At 34.6% G+C, this 25,217-nt stretch overlaps 3 protein-coding genes and 1 pseudogene across 4 annotated transcripts in view; 2 read left to right on the forward strand and 2 right to left on the reverse strand.

Annotated features, from left to right (window-relative positions):
- Positions 1–515: 515 nt before the first annotated feature.
- On the forward strand, positions 516–1,274 carry LOC145805488 (uncharacterized). Its single transcript, XM_082900632.1, has one exon. The coding sequence runs from the start codon at positions 516–518 to the stop codon at positions 1,272–1,274; it is 759 nt and encodes a 252-aa protein (XP_082756758.1).
- Positions 1,275–13,422: 12,148 nt separating this feature from the next.
- On the forward strand, positions 13,423–14,140 carry LOC145805489 (GDSL esterase/lipase At3g48460 pseudogene; annotated as a pseudogene).
- A 3,025-nt stretch (positions 14,141–17,165) lies between these two features.
- Positions 17,166–23,932, reverse strand: LOC114281807 (serine/arginine-rich splicing factor SR45a). 2 transcript variants are annotated; one of them, XM_028224390.2, is made up of 7 exons: positions 23,593–23,932; positions 20,329–20,355; positions 20,169–20,234; positions 19,814–19,925; positions 18,978–19,127; positions 18,109–18,172; positions 17,166–17,620 (listed from the first exon to the last, which is right to left on the reverse strand). In XM_028224390.2, exons 2-7 carry the CDS (start codon positions 20,349–20,351, stop codon positions 17,436–17,438), a joined length of 600 nt encoding a protein of 199 aa, XP_028080191.1. In that variant the 5' UTR covers positions 20,352–20,355; positions 23,593–23,932; the 3' UTR covers positions 17,166–17,435. The 2 variants fall into 2 exon arrangements, with proteins under 2 accessions (XP_028080191.1, XP_028080192.1); XM_028224391.2 differs by having other exon boundaries at positions 20,329–20,351; positions 23,593–23,784.
- Positions 23,933–24,667: 735 nt separating this feature from the next.
- The window catches only part of LOC114281806 (beta-adaptin-like protein C), a 14,840-nt gene continuing 14,290 nt past the window's right edge, over positions 24,668–25,217 (reverse strand). Inside the window, exon 15 of the mRNA XM_028224389.2 lies at positions 24,668–25,217. This exon is cut by the window's right edge and continues 23 nt beyond it. Within this exon, the coding sequence (XP_028080190.2) occupies positions 24,941–25,217 (277 nt within the window). The 3' untranslated portion in view covers positions 24,668–24,940.

Below are 25,217 nucleotides of genomic sequence, written 5' to 3' on the forward strand. Positions count from 1 at the left end.
CTTTAATTGTGGAACGAGAGTTAGCAGATTCTGAACGCATTCGAAATCAGCGATCAAGGAACAACAACCAACCACGCGGAGGAGGCCCAGTCCGCAACACCAGAAACCATCCTACGCCAGCACCTTATGCTGGAGGAATGCAACAGCAACAAAGACAGAATCGAGGAAACCAGCAAGGAGGAAACTTTGTAAGTGAGTGGAAAGGAAGATGTTTCGGAAGTGGTCAACAGGGGCATCGTCGAAGTGAGTGTCCTCAAGGAGGGAAGTATTTTATGGATCAGCGAGGGGCACAACCATACAACAAATGCCAACCAGGGCAAGGTTCTAAGCCTACTCAACATGCCCAAACCAACAAGGGGCAGCCTCAAGCCTCTAAGAATGCAGGCCGACCAAGAACACAACCACAAGGAGCTGGAAATGGAAAGAAACCAGGAGAGACTAACCAACAGGCAGTAGGAAGAATGTATGCTCTCTAAGAAGAAGAAGATGTTGATAACCCATCAGTAATTCAAGGTATGTTAATCCTTATGAATTCTTGGGTTAAAGTATTATTTGATTCTGGAGCTTCGCATTCTTTTATATCCACTGCATGTGTGACAAGTTTGGGTTTAAAGCTAGAAGCGTTAGAGATAGCTATGAGTGTCGTTTCACCCTTAGGAGGTCAAACCCGAGTAAATCTAGTATGTAAATCTTGCGAGCTAGAAATCTCCGGTTCACATTTGATCTGTGATATAAGAGTTATGGATATGTCGGATTTTGACGTCATCCTAGGAATGGACTGGTTGTCAGTTCATCGAGCCATTATTGATTGTTACTGTAAGACAGTGACAGCATCCTCCCTTAACGACACGAAAGTCCAATTTATAGGGGATAGACAAGATTCTCTAACTCCAACGTGTCGCAAGTCGCGATGGCATGATCAACTAACTGGATGGTTGGCGAGCCTAATTTTGGAAGACGAAAATCGAGAGGATCCAGGATTACCCCATGTGGTGTGCGAGTACGCTGACGTTTTCCCTGACGAATTACCAAGATTACCTCCAAAACGAGATGTAGATTTCATGATTGAGCTTCAACCTGGGACTTCACCGATTTCAATAGCACCACATCGTATGGCGCTAGCTGAACTTCGAGAATTGAAGGAACAGTTGCAAGAACTGTTGAATAAAAAGTTCATTAGACCAAGCACGTCCCCTTGGGGAACGCCAGTGTTATTCGCAAAGAAGAAGGATGGAACCTTAAGATTGTGCATCGATTATCGACAACTAAATTGAGCCACCATTAAAAATCGATATCCTTACCCAGAATTGATGACTTGTTTGATCAATTAAGAGGTTCAAGATGTTTTTCCAAAATTGACCTTAGGTCGGGATATCACCAACTTCGTGTTGAGGAGAAGATATACCCAAAACCGCATTTCGAACCCGTTATGGCCACTATGAGTTTGTGGTAATGCCATTTGGTTTGACGAATGCTCCTGGGGTATTCATGAGTTTAATGAACAAAATCTTTACCCCCTATTTGAACCAATTTGTGGTAGTATTCATTGACGATATTTTGATATACTCACGATCGGAGGAAGATCACGAGCAACATCTGAGGACCGTTTTGCAAATTCTAAGAGAAAACCAATTGTATGCTAAAGCTAGCAAATGTGAATTTTGGCTAAAGGAAGTAAAGTTCTTAGGTCATGTTGTATCTGAATCAGGGATATCAGTGGATCCTGCTAAAGTAGAAGCAGTGATGGGGTGGAAACAACCTAAGAATACATTTGAGATTCGTAGTTTCTTGGGATTAGCAGGTTATTATAGGAGATTCATTCAGGATTTCTCCAAATTAGCCAAGCCGATGACACGCCTAACGCAAAAAGGAGTAAAGTTTGAATGGAACGAAGCGTGTTCATTTCAAGAACTCAAGAAGAGACTGACAAACGCTCCTATATTAGTCATACCCGAACGTGACGTTGGGTACACTGTTTATTGTGATGCCTCTAAGGAAGGGTTAGGTAGTGTGTTAATGCAAAACGGGAAGGTAGTAGCTTACGGATCAAGACAATTGAAGAATCATGAGAAAAATTATCCTACTCACGATCTGGAGTTGGCGGCTGTGGTCTATGCACTTAAGACTTGGCGACATTTCCTTTATGGCGAAAAATTTGGGATATTTACCGATCACAAAAGCTTGAAGTACTTGTTCACACAAAGAGATTTGAACATGAGACAGAGACGCTGGATGGAGTACCTTGAAGATTACCAATTTACCTTGTCTTATCATCCCGGAAAGGCTAATGTTGTAGCAGATGCACTAAGTCGAAAGACAAGGGAGATTGTAACCAACATATCAATTAAAGAATGGGAAATGGTAAGCACTGTGAATGGGTTTAAGTTACAACCAGAGACTCAGAATGGGAAGGGTAGGTTGTTTACAATAGTTACAACACCCCAACTTCTTACCAAAGTGTTGGAAGCCCAAAGGTTTGATCAGGAGACCGACTTCATCAAGGCCTGATTAGTGACCGAGGAATCTTCACCGGATTGGACACTCCATCAAGATGGTAGTTTAAGGTATTTAGGTAGAATTTTTGTGCCAAACATCGAACAATTAAGACAGGAAGTACTTAAAGAATTTCACCATTCGATTTTTGCGGTTCATCCGGGAGGAAATAAGATGTACCAGGATCTTAAGCGGCAGTATTGGTGGAGTGGAATGAAGAAGGATGTTGCTCAATTCGTATCTAAGTGTTTGACGTGTCAGCAAGTGAAGGCAGAACATCAAAAGCCGGCAGGGAAACTCTAACCCTTACCAATACCTAAGTGGAAATGGGAACACATAATAATGGATTTTGTAACAGGATTACCCCGGTCGCCGTAAGGCCATGATGCCATTTGGGTGGTGGTTGATCGATTAACTAAGACGGCACATTTCCTACCAATAGGACCAGCAGACACACTCGAATCTTTAAGACGATTATTTATTCGAGAAATCATTAGATTGCACGGAGTACCAGTCTCAATAGTGTCAGATCGTGATTCTCGTTTTACATCACAATTCTGGCAAAGTCTGCAAAAGGCCTTGGGTACAGAGTTGTGTTTTAGTACAGCTTTTCACCCTCAAACTGACGGTCAATTGGAAAGAACAATTTAGACTTTAGAAGACATGCTTCGAGCTTGTGTGATGGACTTTAAAGGTAGTTGGGAGAAATATTTACCACTAGTCGAATTCTCTTACAATAACAGTTTTCAAGCAAGTATTGGTATGGCACCGTATGAAGCTTTGTACGGACGGCCTTGCCGATCACCAATATGTTGGACAGAAGTCGGAGAAGCACCTCTTTTAGGGCCAGAGTTAGTTCAAGAAACTACCGAGAAGGTGAAACTAATTAGGCAAAGGCTTGAGACCGCTCAGAGTAGGCAGAAAAGCTATGCAGATCAAAGGAGAAGACCTTTAGCATTTAAAGTTGGAGATCATGTGTTTCTGAAAATACAGCCTCGTCGAGGAGTTGTTCGTTTCGGAAAGAAGGGAAAGTTGTCACCTCGCTTCATTGGACCTTTTGAAATTTTGGACAAATTAGGAGAAGTGGCGTACCGTTTGGCTCTACCGCCTCAACTGGCTGGAGTACATAATGTTTTCCACGTCTCTATGCTACGGAAATACGAGCCACACCCTTCTCACATCATCAATTGGGAGGAAATTAATCTTGATGAAGACGTGACATTTGAAGAAAAGCCTGTCAAGATTTTAGATCGTCGCGAGAAGAAATTACGAGGCAAAACTATGCCATTGGTTCGAGTTCTCTGGAGACATCGTGGGACGGAAGAGTCAATGTGGGAGCGAGAAGATATGATACGTGTCAATTACCCTCAACTATTCGAGTCTAAAAGTACGAATTAATTTCAAGGACGAAATTTTCTTTTAGGAGGGTAGATTGTGAAAACCCATCTTTTAATTATTCTTTAAAGAAAATTAATTAATTAATTAATTTTGTCTACAGTCTATCTGAATTATATATTAGTGTAAAAGTTAGTTTTAAATTGACTCAATTCAATCACTAACAAGACATTATTAAGAATAATAATTTTGTGGGTGTTCAATATTTATTGTTTATAAATTATTTTAATTAAGATTCAATATAATAACTATTCTTACTAAATACCTTAGTTAAAAATCTTAGTGTGTCAATTTTCAGAAACCCACACAAAAAAAAAAAAAAAAAAAATACAAACAAACAAACCGTGGGCAAACAACCCATAGTTCCTACCAAACCCACCATCTCTTAGAAATTAGGAAACCATAAAATTTAGGGAAAGCCACATTTCTTAGAACTTGGAGAAAGTGGATGGATTGATTAATGAAAAGAATGTGTGAGAGAGAGGGAGAGAGAGCTAGCCTCGAAGAAGATCTATAAAATGCACCTAGTAGTCATGCATAGAAGGGTAGGTTTTAGTGTTTGCATGCATGTATTCCTTTTGACGGGTGAGGAAGAAATAGGGAAGAAGAATTCAACAGAAGGAGAAGAAGAGAAGAAGGTTTAGGAAGCAAATTCTTTTATCATTTTATCACCCATTTCAATCCTACAACTAAGTAAAAAAAACCCTCTCAACCCTCTCATTTTTTTTATATATAATTGAAATTTTTCAGATTATGTACATTTGATACATTGTCTAAAACTGTCTTGAATCTGCCAGCATGTTACCCGAATTTTTAGACAATTCTATACTCAAAATTTCGAGATGATTTCTTCTACAAAGTTGTTGATAATGATGTCTAGTTTATCCAGAAATTTTTGGAAACAATTTTTGAGCTTTCTACGAATTTATACAAATTTTTAACTAAATCTGAAACTGTGTTGAGAAATCTGTCTTGAATCTGCCAGCATGTTACCCGAATTTTTAGACAATTTTATATTCAAAATTTTGAGATGATTTCTTCTACAAAGTTGTTGATAATGATGTCTAGTTTATTCAGAAATTTTTGGAAACAATATTTGAGCTTTCTACGAATTTATACAAATTTTTAACTAAATCTGAAACTGTGTTGAGAAATCTGTCTTGAATCTGCCAGCATGTTACCCGAATTTTTAGACAATTTTATACTCAGAATTTCGAGATGATTTCTTCTACAAATTTATTGATAATGATGTCTAGTTTATCCAGAAATTTTTGGAAACAATTTTCGAGCTTTCTACGAATTTATACAAATTTCTAACTAAATCTGAAACTGTGAGACAGATTTTACCATGTATTTGAAAATTTGTTTAAAATTCTATACTAGGCCAAATCTGGTAATTTCTAACTAAAAGATGAAATTTGAGAAGTCTAGTTTCATAATAAATTTTTAGATTATGGGTTTGATCTATAAATTTAAGCATGGAATTAATGTAAGGAAATGTGACAAATCTGTGTCATAAACACCCTTGGAATTTGTTTAGAATTATTTATAAGTTATTTTTGGAAAAAGCTTTCTGAAAAATAACCATAACATATTTATTGAGTATCCTGTAGATTGATATGAATTTTAGAGTTGTATAAGTAATGTATTTATAATTTTATTTGCAAGATATATACTCTGAAAATTTTTCTGGACAGAATAAAATCACCACTTTAATATTATGCTAGTCTAATTTTGTAAATCAAAAATTTGTGCATGTGTGTGTTAGGGTTTAATTCTTGTATCTAAGTTATTATTTCATACCATGGTTTAAATAAATTGTTTATTTAAATTCTATACTTTTATTTAGTATTGTGTGACACATGCAATATTTTATGATTGAGAATTTTAATGAGTTGGTATAACATTATTTGTGATTAAAAATTTGAAATTATTTGTGATTAATATCAAAATTAACTGAAATGATTAACGGCATATACAAAGTTAACAATTGACGGTTAATACCAGTTGTTCGGGGTGAGTCTTGGTTTAAAGACTTTACGGAATTAAGGGCTGACGGTTAACACCGGTTGTTCAGGGTGAGCCCTGGTTTTGAGAATTCTCACGTAAATTGTGTTGCGAAACTCTAAGATGGCACGGGACTTATTTGAACCCTTTTCGGTATTCGGTTTTGGAATAAGGGTGGATGTGCAGGTGGCACACAGGGAGGTTGCTTACCCCTGGCAGACCGTTTCCTTGGGGCAGACCACGGATGCCACTACTTGGGTATATAACTCCGGACGTGGGCATCCCTGGTAGTTACGGTTGGTAACACTTAAATATTTGACCAAGGGAGGGTTTCAAATTAACCGTTGCCATGCTTAGTGGTTGGTAAGTTAAATCTCTTTGGTGAGATTTCGAGTGTCACCTAATTTATTAAAATTACTGAAACTATTCTAATGGTTGTAATTTCTGTATATAATTATATTGTTATCTCATGTTTAGAATATTATTATTTGTCTCTTAAAAAGAATGGTAGGTTGTTTACGTTTTCTTACTGTGTTGCAAAACTCATGGCATATATTTTGTTGCCCTGGCGTTTCATGCCAGATTATGTTGAAGAATGGACTGAGGCTGAAATTGGAGCTGCTGCCAATATCGAACCTTGGTTGACTTAGAGTCAAGATTTTGTCAGAATAAAATCCTGTTATCCCTTGTATTAGGATTAAACTATGTTGTGACGTTGTGTGTGAACTTGTAGTTTTATTTTGTCGTTGGACTTTGGCTTTGTAAGAACTTAAAAGTTCCTAACTAGTAGTTAAAATTTTATCTAGCAAGTTATTGTTATTTAAATCTTATGACGTTTCAAAAAAAAAAAAAATTTGGGGCGTCACACGTGACTTGGAGAAGAATGAGATTGAAATTGTGTTGTGTGAACATGGCGAGATATTAGCTGCCATTTCCGCTCAATCTACAATCATTGAAGAGATTACAGGGAAGCAACTGCAAGATGAATTTCTAGAGAAGATTGTGAATGAAATTGGCTCAAAATCGAAGTCGGGATTTGTGATTAAAAATGGTGTGCTGAAATTCCAAACTAGACTTTATGTAACGGATTGTTCTGATTTGAGGAAACATGTTATGACTGAAGCTCATAATTCAAAATTTACTATGCATCCAGGGAATACAAAGATGTAACCATGACTTGAAACAAAATTTTTGATGGCCGGGAATAAAGAAAAACATTGTTGATTTTGTAGCTAGATGTTTGCATTGCCAACAAGTTAAAGCTGAACAACAACGACTCGCTGGATTGCTTCAGCCACTTCTAATACCAGAATGGAAATGAGAGCATATTACCATGGACTTCATTGTTGGATTGTTTCGCTCCTCTCGAGGTATGGATTCTATTTGGGTCATTGTTGATCGTTTAACTAAATCTGACCACTTTTTATCTGTCAAATCTTTGTATAATGCTTATAAGTTGGCTAATTTGTATGCCAATGAAATCGTGAAATTGTATGGAGTTCCAGTTTCCATAGTATCCGACAAAGATGCCAAGTTTACCTCAAGATTCTGGCAGAGTTTGCAACAGGCTTTGGGGCCTGAATTGAGATTGTGTAGTGCTTATCACCCACAGACAGACGACCAATCAAAAAGAACAATAGAAACTTTGGAAAATATGCTCAGAATGTGTGTCCTAGATTTCCAAGGCAATTGGGAGACCTACTTACCATTGGCCGAATTTGTGTATAACAACAGCTATCACTCAAGTATTGGGATGGCTTCTTATGAAGCTCTATACAGTAGAAAATGCCGTTCTCCGATCTGTTGGGCCAAGGTAGGTGATAGACCTTTGTTAAGATCAAAACTTGTGCAAAAAACGACGGAAAATGTGAAATTGATTCAACAAAGATTGAAAACTGCACAGAGCTGCCAAAAGAGTTATGCAGATATCCAAAGAAGAGACAGAGAATATGAAGTTAGGGATCACGTGTTTATCAAAGTGACTCCTATGAAAGGGCAAACTCTGTTTGGTGTAAAAGGGAAATTGGCACCGAGATATGTTGGACCATATGAAATCTTTGAAAAGATCAATCCAGTGACGTATCGAGTAGCCTTACCGCTGGTTATGGAATATATACATAATGTTTTCCATATTTCAATGCTTCGAGAATATTTATTGGATCCACACCATGTACTTGAACTAACTCATGTGCTTCTAAAAGATGACTATACGTACGAAGAAACGCCAATGCTAATTCAAATTGTGAATCGCAGAATTAAAAAATTAAGGAACAAAGAAATACCCTTAGTGAAAGTTGATTGGCAAAACCACAGAGGGACTTATGCAACTTGGGAGACTGAAGAAGATATGATGAAGATATACCCCGATTTATTTCCTTTGGATCCGACATTCTTCCAAAACGAAGGTAATTCAAGTTTGGAGGACCAAACTCTTTAAGGGGGGAAGACTGTAACAACCCTGACCCGTGATTAGCTTAAAACATATGATTATGAATTTCTAATAAGTAATTAAGGTAAAATTCTGAATTAATTGCATGTATGTTGCATTATTTGTGTTTATATCTATCTATCGTAGAAATATCTGTTTGTGTTTCTGTTTTGTTTTGCAAATTGAAGGCCTTATCGACATTCGATCACAAAATTGACTTGGTAAATGTGTTATTTGGAATTTTGGGGAATTTATGGTAGGTTCAATTTAAATTTGATTCAGAACCAAATAATTAGAATAAAATAAGTATAATTGTTTAATCTAAACAAGGTTTAATTCATTTCACTAATGGTACCTATATAAGCCATGAGTTGCCTCATACTACCACTATACACACACTTTATCATCTCTTACCATAAAAAACGTGGGAGAGAGAAAGAATAAGAGTTTGAGCTTAATTAGGAGAATTGAAAGAGGGAGGGAGAGAGAGAGAGAGAGAACTTGGAGGTTTTGGATTGGAACTTCAAACATTTGACTATCTACAGTACAATTGAGAAGCTAAGGTAAGAATTCAAGCCTTTAGTTTTGCTTTTGAGTTGGTGGATTCACGAATTCAAGAGAATTGAATGGACTAATATGAGAATTAAGCTAGAGTGAAGGAATATAGATCATACCATGCATGTATGTCCATCTCATCACAATTTGAGTTTGATTTCAAAGAATTCCATCATGCATGTGTCCATCTTACCTTTATTTTGAGAATTCATCTTATTTGAAGCCTTTTTATATCAATTAATTATGTTTTGGAAGCTTTGAAGTCAAGTAAATGCATGCATGTCATGTATTCAAAGATTTAAGCTTTATTTTGCACAATTGGCAAGCTTTTGGACCTTGATTTTGCAAAATGATCTTTAATTCCCAATGTTTTATAAGTTTACAAATATTTCCTCAAGCTTTTGGCCGAAAAGAACTTGATTTGCAACTTTGAGTTTGAGTTTTGAGCTTGGAAACAAATCTGGAAATTCCAAAATTCTGCCTCACCGCTTGAGTGACAAAACCTAGGCTCGAGCGACCACTCTTTGTTTTTCACTTCCGCTCGAGCGACCAAAAGTTGGCTCGAGCATAAAATGCATACTCCCAGAAGTTTACACATTTTGCAGACCGCTTAAGCGACAAGAGTTGCGCTCGAGCGAAGACCTCAGTCTTACGCTAGAGTGACCGTCAAGCGTGTGTCGTGCGAAAAAATCAAGCAATCAGTACTTTTGCAGAGTTTACAGACCGCTTGAGCGACTGAAGTTACGCTCGAGCGACCACCTTTGTTTTGACCGTCCGCTCGAGCAAAGAAAGCTACGCTCGAGCGAGGACCCAGTTTTCAACAAATTTGGCTAAGTGTTAAACAACATGTTTTGGCATTCTCATTGCATCCTAGGCTTTCCTAGGCCATCATTAAGACATAATAATGAGGATAAGGGCTAGAAACACAGTAAAAACGAAATGAAATAAGTTACGTGCGATCTAAGCGTGTGTTTCAATATGTGTATTTGTTATGTTTGTATAGGTCACGTGCCATGAGTTGTTGGTCCATTGATTTGCTATCAAAGCTATCTGTGAAACTATCTGTGAGTAATAATTCTGTAAAGTTATGTTTGATTTTAATTATTTTCTGATGAAATGAAATAATCATTTTTTTGAAATGCTATATTTTGTACGAATGAATGATTGTCCAATTTTTTTTGAAATGTAATTATGGTATCCTTAGCCAAGGCCCTTGCCCAGGGGACATAATACTGTGGCTTATGGTCATAGGCCCTTGCCCGAGAGAAACAATATCGTAGCCCACATATGAGATATGTTATCCAATACTGGAGTGTTACCCAAAAAGCAACCTAAGAAGAGGGGTAAATTAGGTTTCTACAAATTAAAATTAATAATACCCCAATAAAAATTATGACTAGCACAATAGATAAATATAATTAATGAAATAAAAATAATTAAAACAAGTGTCTTAACAACTATGTCACTTAATGATTTTAGCTCAGTAAAAATGTGAAATATAGTTATGGCAATTTAAAATAAAATAAAGAGATAAGGGAGAGAGAGGCAAACAAATTTATAGTGGTTCGGCTTTAACTCGGCCTACGTCCACTCCTCAAGCTTCACTTGAGATTTTCCACTATCTTCTAGCTTCACAGGAGTGCTAGCAACCTCTTTACAAATGGAGCAATCCCCCACGGATTTTACACAGACTTCACAAGCCCAAACCCTTGTTAATCTTAGGTGATTCACAATCACTTTCAAGATTTAAAAAACACAGTGTTTGCAACACTTTTACGAGATGAAATGGTATTTTTACTTTCAAAGAAAGCTTATAATAAATATCTCTCAAAGATAGATATATAAAATGAAGTTTTGACTTTTCTGTAAATCTCACACAGGAAAGATGGGCTTAAAGCTATAAGGCTCAGTGTATAATTTTTGAGAATAGATGTGAGTGATTATAGATCAAAGAATATTTTCAGGTTTTTTTTGTAAATTGTTTACATTAGAGACTTTGGTATATATAATGAAAATTATAGCCGTTTATAACCGTTGTATTTATTTGAATTTATAGCCGTTGTACTTCCATCATTACCAATTTGAATATCTTCCACTACATCATTACAAATTTGAATATCTTTCACTTGAACCTTTTGGCCTGCTGCTGTGCTGGGCTGTTTGAACCTTTGTTTTGAGCTGTTTGAACTCCTGATTTAATCAAATATTAAATACGTTCTAACAACATTTAGGATAAAGGTTTAGGTGAGAAATAATGGGACAAAATAAATTTTGATTCTATTTTTCTCTTTTAAATAAATCATCAAAATAAATTTTGATTCTATTTTTCTTTTTCAAATAAATTAAAATATAATTAAATAAATCATCAAAATAAATTTTGATTCTATTTTTCTTTTTCAAATAAATTAAAATATAATTAAATAAAAATAAATTTTGGATTCTATTTTTCTCTTTTAAATAAATTAAAATATAATTAAATAAATCATCAAAATAAACAAGTCTAACATGGATGTTCCATTATGGAACTTGATATACTTGACCAAAGAAATATGTTAATGCTAATGGATGTACTATACATAATTTGAAAATGAATATGATTATGACTCTGTTTCTTGTGCGAATATGCTTATGCCTCTATTCGATAAGAGAATTAGAATCTAAATCCGTTAAAGATATCATTCTTTAAAATCTTTACTCTGTTATTATTCACTGGGTTTCAGCTCACTGTATTATTTATGTATGTAGGTAACCAGGCTCATGACCAGGCACCCTGTTGATTGCCTGGAGTCTGTCTTGTCAGCCAACCTTTGTGCCTCCCGAGGAGGTTCCAAAAAGAGTACAATGGTCGAGTTTTGCAAACCTTTTTTGAAGATCAAGACTATTGTTGTTTTGTAGACAGTTCTTTTGTCTTATTTTGGGTATCATGACAATGTGGAACGGGTATGTAAATAACTACATATGTGGGTTAATGAATAGTAGTTTTAAATTTTTGTCCCATGTATGTCTATACAGCTTTATGAACTATGTATATTTCTATATTTGCTTCCACTACCCCCTTATATTTGTTATTTAGGTCAGAGGCCTTCGGTAATCCGAGAATTACTGACTAGTTATGATGCTAAACCTATGGGAGTGGGTTTGGGTTGTGACACTGGCGATGGTCGCTACGATGCCAGAGGCGGCATGGACCAGCAGGTGGTGTCTAGGTTGGTTGCAGCCAAGAATAGTGGTGTGGTGGATGCGATAGTGGAGCAATGGAGAGTGAGTGAAGAGGCATTGCGAAAAGGGAGAGGAAAAGAGACTCTAGAGAGATAGAGAAAGAGATACGCTAGTTTAAGACTGACTAAGGTTTTGATATGGAAACAAAGTATATATATGGAGGGTAGTTTGGTCATTGTGCAAAAGAATGTCCTTATGGACAAAGTAACTCTGAGCGTGTATCTTTGAGCAATAAAAATTCAAAATTGGACTTTTGGCCTGAGCGCCTTAGTTATTATATTTAAAATATTTTATGAACAATTTCTCCTATAAACATTTTTTAAACGCTTAGCAATTTGATCATGTGAATATTCATGTTTGACAATGTAATGTTCACATTACGAAATATTTATACTATCAATATGAATATTATTATTAGGGGTATTTTAGTAACTATGTCATCCATAGAACTTATTGAAACATAAAAAAATAATTTAGAATAAATGGAACATAAGTAGGTAAAGAAAAGTTTATGAATAAATGCCCCTTATAAAAGGGGCACTTACCAATCGGTCATATTAACTAAATTTATTTACCTACAGGTCCTAACTGATAAATATATCACTATATAAACAAGAGACTGATAAATTTGTCACTATAAATTTATTCATAAAAATAAGAGACTGATAAATTTATCAATAGGACTTAATGGGTAATAAGTCTCAAAAGTAGGACCTATTGGTAATTTTCCCAAATTGGTATGTATTTATCTTATTCTGATAATGAAATTTTTTAAAATTTGTTTGAAAAAATTATTAAAATAATTTAGAATTTGACTCTTATAACAAAATAAATCATGAATTTTTAACTTTGTCAACCTAAATCCTAATCTTTTGATTTGTTTTCAATTTAAACTATTTGTCTATTTTTCTTAAGTAAAATTGGCTAAAAAAATGATATTTTAGATATTTTATGTACACATACATTGAATTTAATGATTAAAATATTTTTTGTTCTTTCTATTTTACTAAACAAAAATAGACAAATAGTTTAGATTGAAAACAAATTAAAAGATTAGGTTTTAAATTGACAAAATTAAAAATTTATTTTGTTATAAGAGTTAAACTATGAGTTTTTTTTGGTAATTCTTTCTAAATTTTTTTTAGGAAAAATTAGTCTAAGGTCCCTCTTCCATTTTTAGTAATGGAAGAGATCCACAAAATTATTTTTTGATGTCTAAGGTCCCTAAACATATATTAGAGAAATTTGACTCTTTGTCTCTCCTCCTCTCCTCTGCTGCTACCTTTCAACCACAACCACAACCACATGCAGGCCCCTTGAAGAAGATGTACACGTTCGGAGGCTCGTATACCGACACAGGTAACACATGCTCCACCAGCGGCCTAAGTGGCTTCAACTATGTATCGAACCTCCCTTACGGCCGCACATACTTCCACCACTCCACCAACCGCTACTCCGATGGCCGCCTCGTCATCAACTTCGTAGCGCAATCCCTATCCCTCCCATACTTGCCTCCTTACCTCCATCTTATTAATAGCAACCAAAAGCCATCATCAATGGGTGTCAACTTTGTTGTTGTTGGTTTTACTGCAATAATACACAGTTTGTTTGTGAAGAACAACCTTACACTCAACATCACTCCTCAGTCCCTTCAAACCCAGCACACTTGGTTCAACAACTTCTTGGAGTCTCAGGGGTGTAGAGGAGGAGGAGGAGGCCCCACAGCAACTACCATAACCACCCAATGCAATGCAACAATCAATGATGCTCTCTTCTGGGTTGGCGAAATTGGAGCCAATGACCATGCTTATACCATTGGATATACTAAAACTGAATTTTCTGTGACGATTAGAAATTTGGGTGTTTTTTCAAATTTATCTGATTGTTCAAATTTCTCTGATAGGTCTCTAGGTTGTTCAAATTTCTCTGGTAGGTCTTTGGTTTGTTTAAATTTCTCTGGTAGGTCTCTGGGTTGTTCAAATTTCTCTGGTTGTTCAAATTTCTCTGGAAGCTTTGTCATTGCCTCATGCTACCTCCAATTAATCATTTGTCATGTTGTGTATTTGTGTTGATGCTATCAAAGTGCTCTTGTTTATATAGCTTTCATGGTGCTACTACAGCTACTTATTTGATGTAGAAAGAAGATGATAATGAAGGCTATCAAAGAATTTATCTAGAGGAAGAATTTGAATTTGAACCCGGAGAAATTGGTCTAAGGTTCCTCTCCTATTTTTGATAATGAAATAGATCCACAATATTTGAATTTGAATCCAGAGAAAATTGGTCAAAATGATTTCATAAAATAATATTGTGATCCAGAGAAAATTGGTTAAAATGAATCCAGAGAAATTTGAATTTTCTCTGGTTTATAAATGAACCCAAAGAAATTTGAATTTGAATTTGAACCCAGAGAAAACTGGTCAAAATGAACCCAGAGAAATTTGAATTTTCTCTGGGTTGAACTCAGAGAAATTCTTTGGGAAGTCCAGAATTTCTCTGGATGAAATTTCTCTGAATCAAATTGAGGGACCTTAGACATTATGAAAATATTTGGTGTCCTTTATACTATAAAATCTTAATACCAGGGACCTTAAAAAAAAACTCATTTTTTTAATTTATTTTTTGTATTTTTGTTAAATGATTAGTTAGTACTGATAATAATATTGAGATATTTATCAAAATAATAAATTATTAAGATATTTTTAGTTTTATTTGAGTTTTGATATATTTTAATTTATTTGTATTAAAATATGATGTACAAAATATAAATAATTAAATTTTATTTCTTTTAAAAATATTTTTATGGCAATTACATTAATCACTAAAAATTAAAATAAAATTTATTAATAAATAAATTCAATCTGAATATCCAAAAATAAAGAAAACATAACAAATAAGGTTTCGATTTAAAAAGTAATTACATATTCATGGAAAAGTTTATAACTTTAATAATTAAAGTTAGCCACCCATTGAATCGTTATTTTTCCAAAAATAAATAGAGATCAAAGGTGGGGTCCACACTATCATACGACTCTGTCTTACCGAAATTATTATGGAGTAATGTTAGAAATATTAAAAAATTTAACAAATGTCTCATATGACGTAAGTCCCACATAAAATCTACATTTATATAAAATATTTGATTAAATATTTATTAAAAAATTTGAGGTTTCTAACATTTTTCATTATTATGTGATTAGCAATGCCATATATCTCGGTCCAACACCAAAACCAAATGTCAAGCTCTCCTATTCTTCGCTTATTTTCAATACAAAGTTGTGAAATCAATTGAATTTTTTCTATTGGCCGATGACACGATCCTACACTGTGTCACCATTACGTTACATATTTTTTTTCACTCTTTACATCAATTATAACACCTAACTATGCCTCGACATCATTAAATAACTGCTTCCTATTCTCAGTGTCTCTTTACATTTTTGTAAGACAGTACGATTTGATGAATCCCATACCAACGAAAAGCTCTAAAGTGGATCGTAAGATTGATTTCTTGAATTCAAATTTAGATATGGCCTTTTGAAAAATGCTAAAAATGTTAAGAATTGTCATCAATCTTAATATTCATGTAAAAAAATATATAAATATATATTTATAAAAAAATGTGTTAAAATTTATAAAAGTTAAATACATATATAAAGTGTATTAGAATTATAAATATTTTTATTTGCTTCTTATAAATTGTACCGTAGTTGATCCACGTTGCACTTTTGTCTCAAACTATTCTTTTGCACTTAAACTCAAGACGATGTTAAAGGCCCTCCAATTTTCCAATTTTCATTTGTCCGATTGGTGAAGAAGCCACATACGTCAATAAGTACTCAATTGATCTGAGGTACTATATGCTAGACTAAAGACCATCCTTGTGATCTTTGAGACTTGAAAGATTTATAGCAAAGAAAATCTATTTTCAAAACATATTAGTCGTTTATTTTTTCAGAATCAATTACGATAAAATAAAATAAAATAATTATAATTATCAAATTTATTTAATTTTTTTATATATGATATACACTAAGACTTTACAACATGATTAATTTAAATTATCGAAACAGAAACCATATGACAGCCTCAAATTCTTTCAAGCTCAAATTTAAACTTAAAAAAAGCCCCAACCTTTTTTGTAAAGCCGAAAAACTGCTTCATGCCAGTACCAAACTAGGTAAGGCTAATAATGCAACATCCCCCACCGTAAGGTCCTTTGTAGCTCAAAATATTTCCCAAAGCCCATATCAAAGTTTGGGAACTCTACACTATTATGGTCCGTTTGTTTTCAAGGATAAAATGAAAAAAATTGTTACTGAAGATACTGGTAGTGAAAAAGATTAAGAAAAATTGTGTTTGTTTGATAGCCAGTGGATTAGTAATAGTTCATGTTTGTTTTGAGATATAAGAGTCAGATTAATCATGTAAAATTTCACAAATACCCTTTCCATTATTATCAAATTTAGGCTTATACCAACTAAAAAATAAATAAATTTTTACTCAATGTTATTCTTCTTCTTCTTTTTTCTTTTTTTTTTTAAATATTAAAGAATCCAACTATCAAAATTCTTTTACCAATGTTATTCTTTTTTCCTTTTTTTTTTTTTACAATATTAAAGAATCCAACTATCTATAAAATTTTAGTCAATTATTTGTATTTAATATTACATGAGCCATATTATAAGCCTCATTCCAAGTGTTATAACAAATTTAGCAATAGACACAAAAGTAAAATAGGCAATTAACCCACAGTCCCAAGAAATTCATTCTTGAATACACCCCCCTAAGCCACTACTAGTCTCCTCATCCAAGGCCTTTCATAGTTTCATGAAACTATTAATCCCATGGCTACTTTCCAAAGCAAACACAATTTTTTGAATCTCACCTCACTACTAGTCTCAATCCCATCCTCTAACTCTATAAACAAACGGGACCTTAAGATCACAACGATTTTACTAGAGCCCTAGGTATAGTTTTTTTGGGGGACAGGTATAATTCAAGTCTCCAAATCCAAGCCAAATACACAACTATGCAAGTAAAAAAAAACCCTAAAATTCCACCATGGTAAGAGAAACAACTCATTCTTTCCCACCATTCAGAGACACAAATATCATATCTGACACGATTCTTCCACAGAGAGACACTAGAACACAACATGAAACTTAAAATCAAGACAAAGCATCGAATAAGAGTCTCGGTTCTTTAAAGGTATATCAAGACAGACAAAATAACAACGATTACACACTTCCACAACGAAAATCCAGTTGAAGCTAAAAATTCACTACCACAAGCTGACAGGACTGTTTCGACGGGAGCAATCAGATCCACAATAGGATTAATATGCTCTACCACCAGCTGACAAGGAGCGTTCCCTGCGCCTTCTATATGAGTCAGAGCGATGATCCTCAGCCCTCCTACCATATGGTGGGGAGCGTGATCTTCCTCGACGTCCCCTGGGAAAAGGATCTCTCTCGTTCCGTCGGTGAGGTGAGTAGCTACGAGAACGTCTCCGGTCTTGGCCTGCACAAGAACACACAAAATTACTGAAACAGTTAGCACATATAAATTTATTTACAACTTGGACGACATGCTAAGTAGTAATCTCATAGATTTCTAATCAATCCGAAAAGTCAACCAAGTAATCGTTTGCTAGAGCAACTAAACTAGATTGACTTTCAACACAGTAATTCTGAGAACTGTTCATCATTGATTGCTACTTATAACAATGCATTAATTCAACCGTAAATGGTTAAGGTAATTAGTCCTTCAACCCATCCTAGGTTTGCATTCTATGGCACACAAACAGGATTTGGGACATGATAGACCCATGTAAAGAACAGAAGTCAGATTTGAATCAAGTTGTAGGCACCAGAAAAAACTTATAAAGACAGAACATTGAGCCTTGGGGTTAATATATGTAGAATCATTCAGCCTCGTGGGCAATTTAAGCTGATCTGAATTTGTTTTATTAAACACAGGGTGTATAAATGTGTGAACAATGTATGTACCTCGTTTATCTCTGAGACCCTGGTACCTTCCAGGAGTTGGTGTCCTCCCACGTTTCCTCTTGGCCTGCAGATATAGAAAAAAAAAATGTCAGATAACTTCATGGAAAATAGATAGACAGCTAGCTATATAGCAAGAACAACATAAGCTCACAAACATTATTTTTTATAAGCATAAGCTCACACACATAATTGATTCGAACAAGTAAATGAACTTCCAAGAACTTTAAGAAGTTAAGAGGACATGTGTTACTTAAGCCGGTTGCAATCAAAATTCACAAAGGAACTGTTGCAACAAGAATTGTTTGCTGTCTCCAGGGTTTCCAAAAACATAAATAGAACAACCGTGTTAGATAGTGTTAATGGAAGAGCCATGTCCAATAGTTTCTTTCGATCCCTTTCCGCTTTCTTCTTTCTTTTTTCTTTTTGTAAGGCACACCCCTTTAATGGAACAGGCAGATTAATGAAAGTATGATCAAAAGGCCTGAGGAAATTAAAACGTATTCACTATGCCTCTAGCGTTTTCCAGAATATAAACTAAAAAGAAATAAAAACAACCATGTCAAAACACTGTTACTAACGGAGAAAAGGAATCAAGGGCATACAACCCTCCGCAAAATAGTCGAATTGGAATTGATGAGTTTGAAATGTCGATGCAGAGCTCATAGCGTGAAGGGATAGGTTCAACTGTTTAGACTTTAGAGCTTAGAGTGTGAATTCGGTGGAGCTACACAGACCAGACCTGCTGCCAAAATTTATCAGGCAACATTTTCCAGAAGATGAGCAGAACTTAAATGGAATAATAAAAAAGCTGACCACAAACAATAAGCTCATTATACAGTGCATTACATGCACTTGTTTAAAATAAATACCTTTTCAACAGTAATTAATCGACCTTCAAGCACAGAATGGTTTAGATACTTAATACAGCGTTCTGCATCCTCAACTGTTTCCATAGTAACAAAAGCAAACCCACGAGATTCTTTGGTGCGAGGATCCGTAACCAGATGGCACTCAGTAACCTGCAAAACAAACAGCGAAATTGATCTTGAACAGCTATTACAAAAGCTAACTTCCTCCCGATTATGAATTATGGATAAACAGAACACTACACCAAATCTTAAAGTGATCATTTAATACAATCCTGTAGGCCTTTTTAAGAATGGAACATCAATGTAGCTGTAGTGGATTCAACAAAAAAATCAATGACAGGATGCTCCAACTCAATTGCCATCCATATAAAAAGGCGTAACAGGGTAATAACCACTTCAGATGAATTTTCACATTCAACCATTCCATGGGCTCAAAATAGATCTGGACATTCATAATCACAATCTTAAGAACAAACATGCAAATTGATGTTCCATTCATCAGAGAATAAGAGCATTACAGATATTCAATTCCAAACAGTAAACCAAACCCCAAATTGTAGATTATATTTGTGTGGAACTCACTCTATTGTAGCAGTTTTTTCTCCTCCAATTACCGAAGCTTTTTTAATATTTACTTTACACATGTCATAGAAGTGCAATCACACAATAAAAGAAAAACCAAAGATCCACCGCACCATAGTCAAGCTCAGTTGCGGTTATTTCAATTGACATTAGAATCTCATGACAAATTTACTGAACATTTTTTCATTAGGTCACTCAAAAAGAAAATTTCATGTGCTATACAGGATCTAAGAACTAATTTCAAGGGCTAATACCTTTCCTTCATTGTTGAAATACTTCTCAAGTTCACTGGTAGTAACCCTGGTAGATAAACCAGTTACGTACAAGTTGTTTCCAGGATTAGAAGCACCATCAGAATCATGGCTCCTGGAGAAATACAAATCAACTGTCACATGGAAGAAAATATCTAACAAAACAATCAGCTCTTGAACAACATATCCGTGTGTTATAATGTGTTCACACACACATATACACATATCAAACCTTCTCTCTTTGGTTTGTACATAAAGCTCATTTTCATAGTAAAAGCAAGTTTACTGGAGCATGGAAATAGTTGCATCTTATAAAATGACCATTAAAATGCAACTTCCATATCTGTGATCATTGTACCTGGAGCGACTCCTCCTCGATCGACGTTCCCTAACAGGTGACCTGGAGTCAGGTGGTGAAGCAGACCTAGAAGCATAACAGAAGGGAAGTGATCCACAACTGAAAATCAAGTTAAAACTGACACAACATAAAGAATAAGTCATTTTTGAAGGATACTCACCTTCCTTCTCTTGAGAATGACATCTACCTAAACAAAAATTCCACAAAAGTAAAGAATTGAAAATCTCAACATTAATGAGTAAGCAGATAAATGTCATTGACCAAACAAATAAAATAAAATAACCAAACCAAACCAAGCCTTAAGTTCCATCAAATGGGGTCAGCTACATGAATCTTTCTTCTCCACGCGGCCTAATCAAAGGCCATTTCGTTAGTCAAATTAAGTAGATATCTCTATTTATAACGCTAACCAACGTTAATCTAGGCCTACCCCGTCCCCTAACACTTTCATCTACCGTTACAGCATCGCATCTCTTCACTACTGCCTCTGTTAGTCTCTGTTGAATATGACCAAACCATCTCAATCGATTCTCTCTTAACTTATCTTCTATCGGTGCGCCCATTCCCGAATACACTCATTCCTAATTCTGTCTTGTCTAGTCTTGCCACACATCCACCTTAGCATTCTCATCTCAGCCACACTCATCTTATCTACATGTTATTTCTTGGTTGCCCAACATTCCGTCCCATACAACATCGCTGGTCTAATAGCGGTTCTATAGAACTTACCTTTAAGTCTAGTGGGTATTCGTCTATCGCACAGTACCCTGGACACACTTCTCCACTTACACTATCTCGCCTTAATCTTATGAGCCACATCCGCATCAATCTCCCCTGCTGTTGTGATAATCGACCCTAAATAACGAAAATGTTCACTCTTAAGCAGTTCTTGGTTCTTAATCTTCACTTCTCCTCTATTTTCATTGTTATTGTTACTGTTACTAAATTTACACTCCATGTACTCTATTTTAGGCCTCGTTTGGCAAGTGGCTATTTTAGCCTAAAAGCCAAAAAGTTACTAAAAAAAAATCAAAAAGCCAACAACTTATACAAAAAAGTCAAAGATTCCCTTTTCTCTCTACTTTTTGCACATCTTTTCGTAAAAAGCCAAAAAGTCATCCCAAACATACTAGTTTTTTTCACCTCATATTTTAGCCAAAAAGCCAAAAAGTTACTATAATAGTCTGTTCCCAAACGAGGTCTTAGTTCTGCGTATCCAGAATCCTTTAGATTCAAGAGTTTTTCTCCAAATCTCTAACTTTGTATTAACTCCTTCTCTAGTCTCATTCACTAGCACTATATCGTCTGCAAAAAGCATGCACCATGGCACATCATCTTGGATATTTCTCATCAACTCATCCATAACTAAAGCAAAAAGATAAGGACTTAAGGTAGATCGTTGGTGTAACCCTACAGTGATAGGAAATTCATTTGTTTCTCCAGCAGGCGATCTAATAGTAGTCACCACCCCTTCATACATGTCTCTAATCACATCAATATAACCTTTTGTCACTCCTTTCTTTGCTAACACCCACCATATTATATCTCGGGACGCTCTATTATATGTTTTCTCAAGGTTGATAAACACCATATAAATGTCTCTTTTCTTTTCTCTATACTTTTCTATAACTCTGCTCAAAAGATATATCGCTTCCATTGTTGATAGGAAACTTTTTTTTAAACTCAGATCTATTTCAAAGGTGTGTGAGAGGGCTGATTGAAGTCTGATTGAAATGATAGGAAGAAGTGAAGAACCATTGCATTGGAAATATTCTTGAAAAGGGGCATTTTCTGACAACATTGCTCATAAATAAAATTTTTGAAATTTAATAAGCTCAATTTGCATAAAAATTGAGAATAATTCAATCTAATTGGCCATAGATCTGATGTAACAATTACAACTTAGATGGAAGGAGGAAAGAACACACATGCACAAAAAGACAAAATCGTTTCACAATATCTATTATTCAATATTGCTTCAGATATACTGAATAAAAAACTAACCCCAAAACAAGATAATTGTTAGAGAAAAGAGTAACTTAGACATGGTTGTCTCGATTTTGCAAGCCTCTATTTTGAATAGAGTTTTGAAGGACACCCTAAAAAAGAGATTAAATATAACTGCACCATTCATTTCCCCTTTCATATGATCTTTATGACATCCTTTTCTTTTTCCAAACCTTTCATCTATGGCAATGGACTACTTCTATCTGAACCCTTATAAGGTCTACATGATGGCAGAAAATAATACAGAAGAATGATAGCAAGAAAAAGCAGTCCTTTAGCATAGACAAAAGGTCCGGAGGAAGAAAAGGACTACAAGAAGATCATATAATGTAAACAGTGGCAGAGCCAAGAAATTACTTCAGAAGGGGCATCCATTAATCACAATCCCAAAAAAAAAAAAATTCATAAACAATAAGATGATATAAACTTTTAAAGCTAATAATAAACAGCAAAACTTAGGACTTGTTTGGTTTAGTTTTCAAATCAATTTTTGAGAGTTCAAAACCCAAAATTTGTTTGGCTTACAATTTTCTCGAAACTGTTTTCAATCACTTTTTATATCTTCTCTTTCCTACACGAAAAATTATTGATTGGTCCAAAGGCGCCACGTGGCCATGCCCCTCACCAATCACAATGCACTTCTCTTCACCAATGACTTTTCCTCTCCTCCCTCATTCCCTCATATTCCACACATTAATCAATCACTTTTTCTCTCACACTCATCTACTATTCAACTATAAAAAATAAAATAAAAAATTACAAATCATCCCAAATTACAAAATTCCAACTGCAAAATTACAAAACTATTTTTAAAATATACAACCAAACAAATTTTAAAATTTTAAAAACTTATCTTTCAAAATTAATTTCAAAACCAAACCAAAGAAACCAAACGGACTCTTAAATTTCTTTCATAAAGTTTTTAATATAAACTTTTACAATTGACCCCGACAAGTTTTCATCTTTCGGAAGCTTTGAACAGCTACTTTCACTAAAAATAAAAAATAAAAAAAATCCTGATTTTTAAAATTTATTTAGCAATTACCATATTGATATATTAAGTTATGCAATAAATTTAATTTTCTTACATTTTCTACCACTCTCATACTAAACAAATAAAATAAAAAAGTTCCTCCACTTCCATCCTAATCTCCAGCTCTTGCTGTTCATCGTCCTCCAATATTCGTGAATAAAAAAATGAAATAATTAAAAAAGAGTAAAGATTCAGCACTCGTAATCTATCGGATCTCGTCAAGTTATCGAACCAAACAAATTGAAAACCTAATTTCCAAGTAAAAAACGCATATATATGTATACGCATTAGAACATCATTTCAATTATACAATCACACAACATATATATATACATAGAGAAATGGTGTGAAAAAATTTAGAATAAGGAGTGGATCCGAAGATACCTTGCTTTCGATGGACGATTAGGATAAGGCAAATTCAAAAGCCTTCACGGACGATTCTTTACACAGAGAGAGAGAGAGAGAGAGAGAGAGAGAGAGAGAGAGGGTTTTCGAATTGAGAGAGAGTGAATCCAAATTCGAAACAAAGGTGGAACAAATACGGGTCGGGTTAATTGGATTGAACCTATAGATATCAACTATCCTCGTGCCATGATCGCATTACTACACTTTTATTTTCTTTTTCTTTTTTTTGTAATTTTTAATAAACTATATTTTCTAATTTTATCTAAATTTTAATTTGGTTCACTATTTTTTAATTATAATTATTGAATCCTGACATTCCAATCTCCATTTTAATGTGGTATTCCTATATCATCCTGTTGTCTAAAAAATTTAATTAAAAAGTGAAATATATATGACCAAAATTAAATTTAAAAAAAAGTTAAAAGTTAAAATTATAATTTATCTTTTATACATATATATTAGTACTCCTAAAATGTGCCCACAACAACATCAAAACATGAATTAACGTCAATGATTATAAAAATAGAAGGTTGATAGGGTTGCATGACCCCTCTCTGATTTAACACTGAATCTGTTCTACAATGACTCTTTATTATAGAGGGTATTCATGGAAGAATTTTGTACAAGTTAAATCAAAATTGATATTCTTAATTTATCTCCTATTAGTGATGTCTCATATTCTATAACGAAATATATCAACTATTGTAACAAGTTTCAAGTTGAAATGAAGAGGGTGTTTTCTACAAACTCATTGCTTTTTGTATAATTTGCTCATTCCTCCCTATGATTTGGAATGTTTTATATGATTTCCTTCATTTGAGAACTTTACACAAATTACAATTTCAAAAACAATCAAACCGACACTTGCAGTTAGGTTATGATTTTATTCTGTTTTATCCTTTTCTCAATCAGTCTCACCAGTTAGGCTATGATTCTATCCTGTTTTATCATTTTCTCAGTCAGTCCCACCGGTCTTGGTTGGGAGACTTAAAAACTCGACACAGATCACCCCTAATGAACGAGAACTGGTTTCATAGGCATCCGATGACTAAAATTGATCACAAATAATCATCAATCCTTTTTTATATATTGCATGACAAAATTTTGGTTCAACAAATACATTTAAAAAAAAACATCTACAGAATAGAAACTTCATCAAAACAATCTCAGTAAATAAAATTCGATGAAGAATTAGAATACGACGAAAGGCTGGACAGCTGAAAAGTGGACTACAAACAGAAAAAAAGTAACAGGGATCTCAGTATCAAAATAATTACACAAATAAAAAGAGAAATGATTGGGGGAAGAGGGGGAAAAGACAGGGAAATCAACTCTTGAGGAGAGTCTCGATGGATTCAAAGAAAAGAGGAGCCATTTCGGGGCTTGGAGTTTTGATTGCACACTTGAGTCCAGGGACTCCAATAACTGCAGTGAGTTCAATCAAGAAGGGGAATCCACGAGGGATTTTAGCAGAGAGATACAACACCTCCTGGTCTGCATGCTTACGCTTTGCAATGAAAAACATGTTTGATGCGGCCAGCCGGTCTAGGGTTGCTTCCACACTGTTCATGACGATTCCTGGAAAGTCCTTTGACACCTCATTT

Source organism: Camellia sinensis, chromosome 13 (assembly GCF_055761805.1).
Source record: "Camellia sinensis isolate YWXY chromosome 13, ASM5576180v1, whole genome shotgun sequence".
NCBI classification, from domain to species: domain Eukaryota; kingdom Viridiplantae; phylum Streptophyta; class Magnoliopsida; order Ericales; family Theaceae; genus Camellia; species Camellia sinensis.

What these genes read in the sequence shown, in the direction of transcription:
- LOC145805488 (XM_082900632.1), top strand. Translation starts at nt 516, where the DNA reads ATGTTAATCCTTATGAATTCTTGGGTTAAAGTATTATTTGATTCTGGA.
- LOC114281807 (XM_028224390.2), bottom strand. Translation starts at nt 20,351, where the DNA reads ATGTCATTCTCAAGAGAAGGAAG. An exon ending in ATTTCAACAATGAAGGAAAG is followed by an intron (nt 19,128 to 19,813) that starts GTATTAGCCCTT and finishes TTTGTTTTGCAG; the next exon opens with GTTACTGAGTGCCATCTGGT. An exon ending in GGGTCTCAGAGATAAACGAG is followed by an intron (nt 17,621 to 18,108) that starts GTACATACATTG and finishes GTTCTTGTGCAG; the next exon opens with GCCAAGACCGGAGACGTTCT.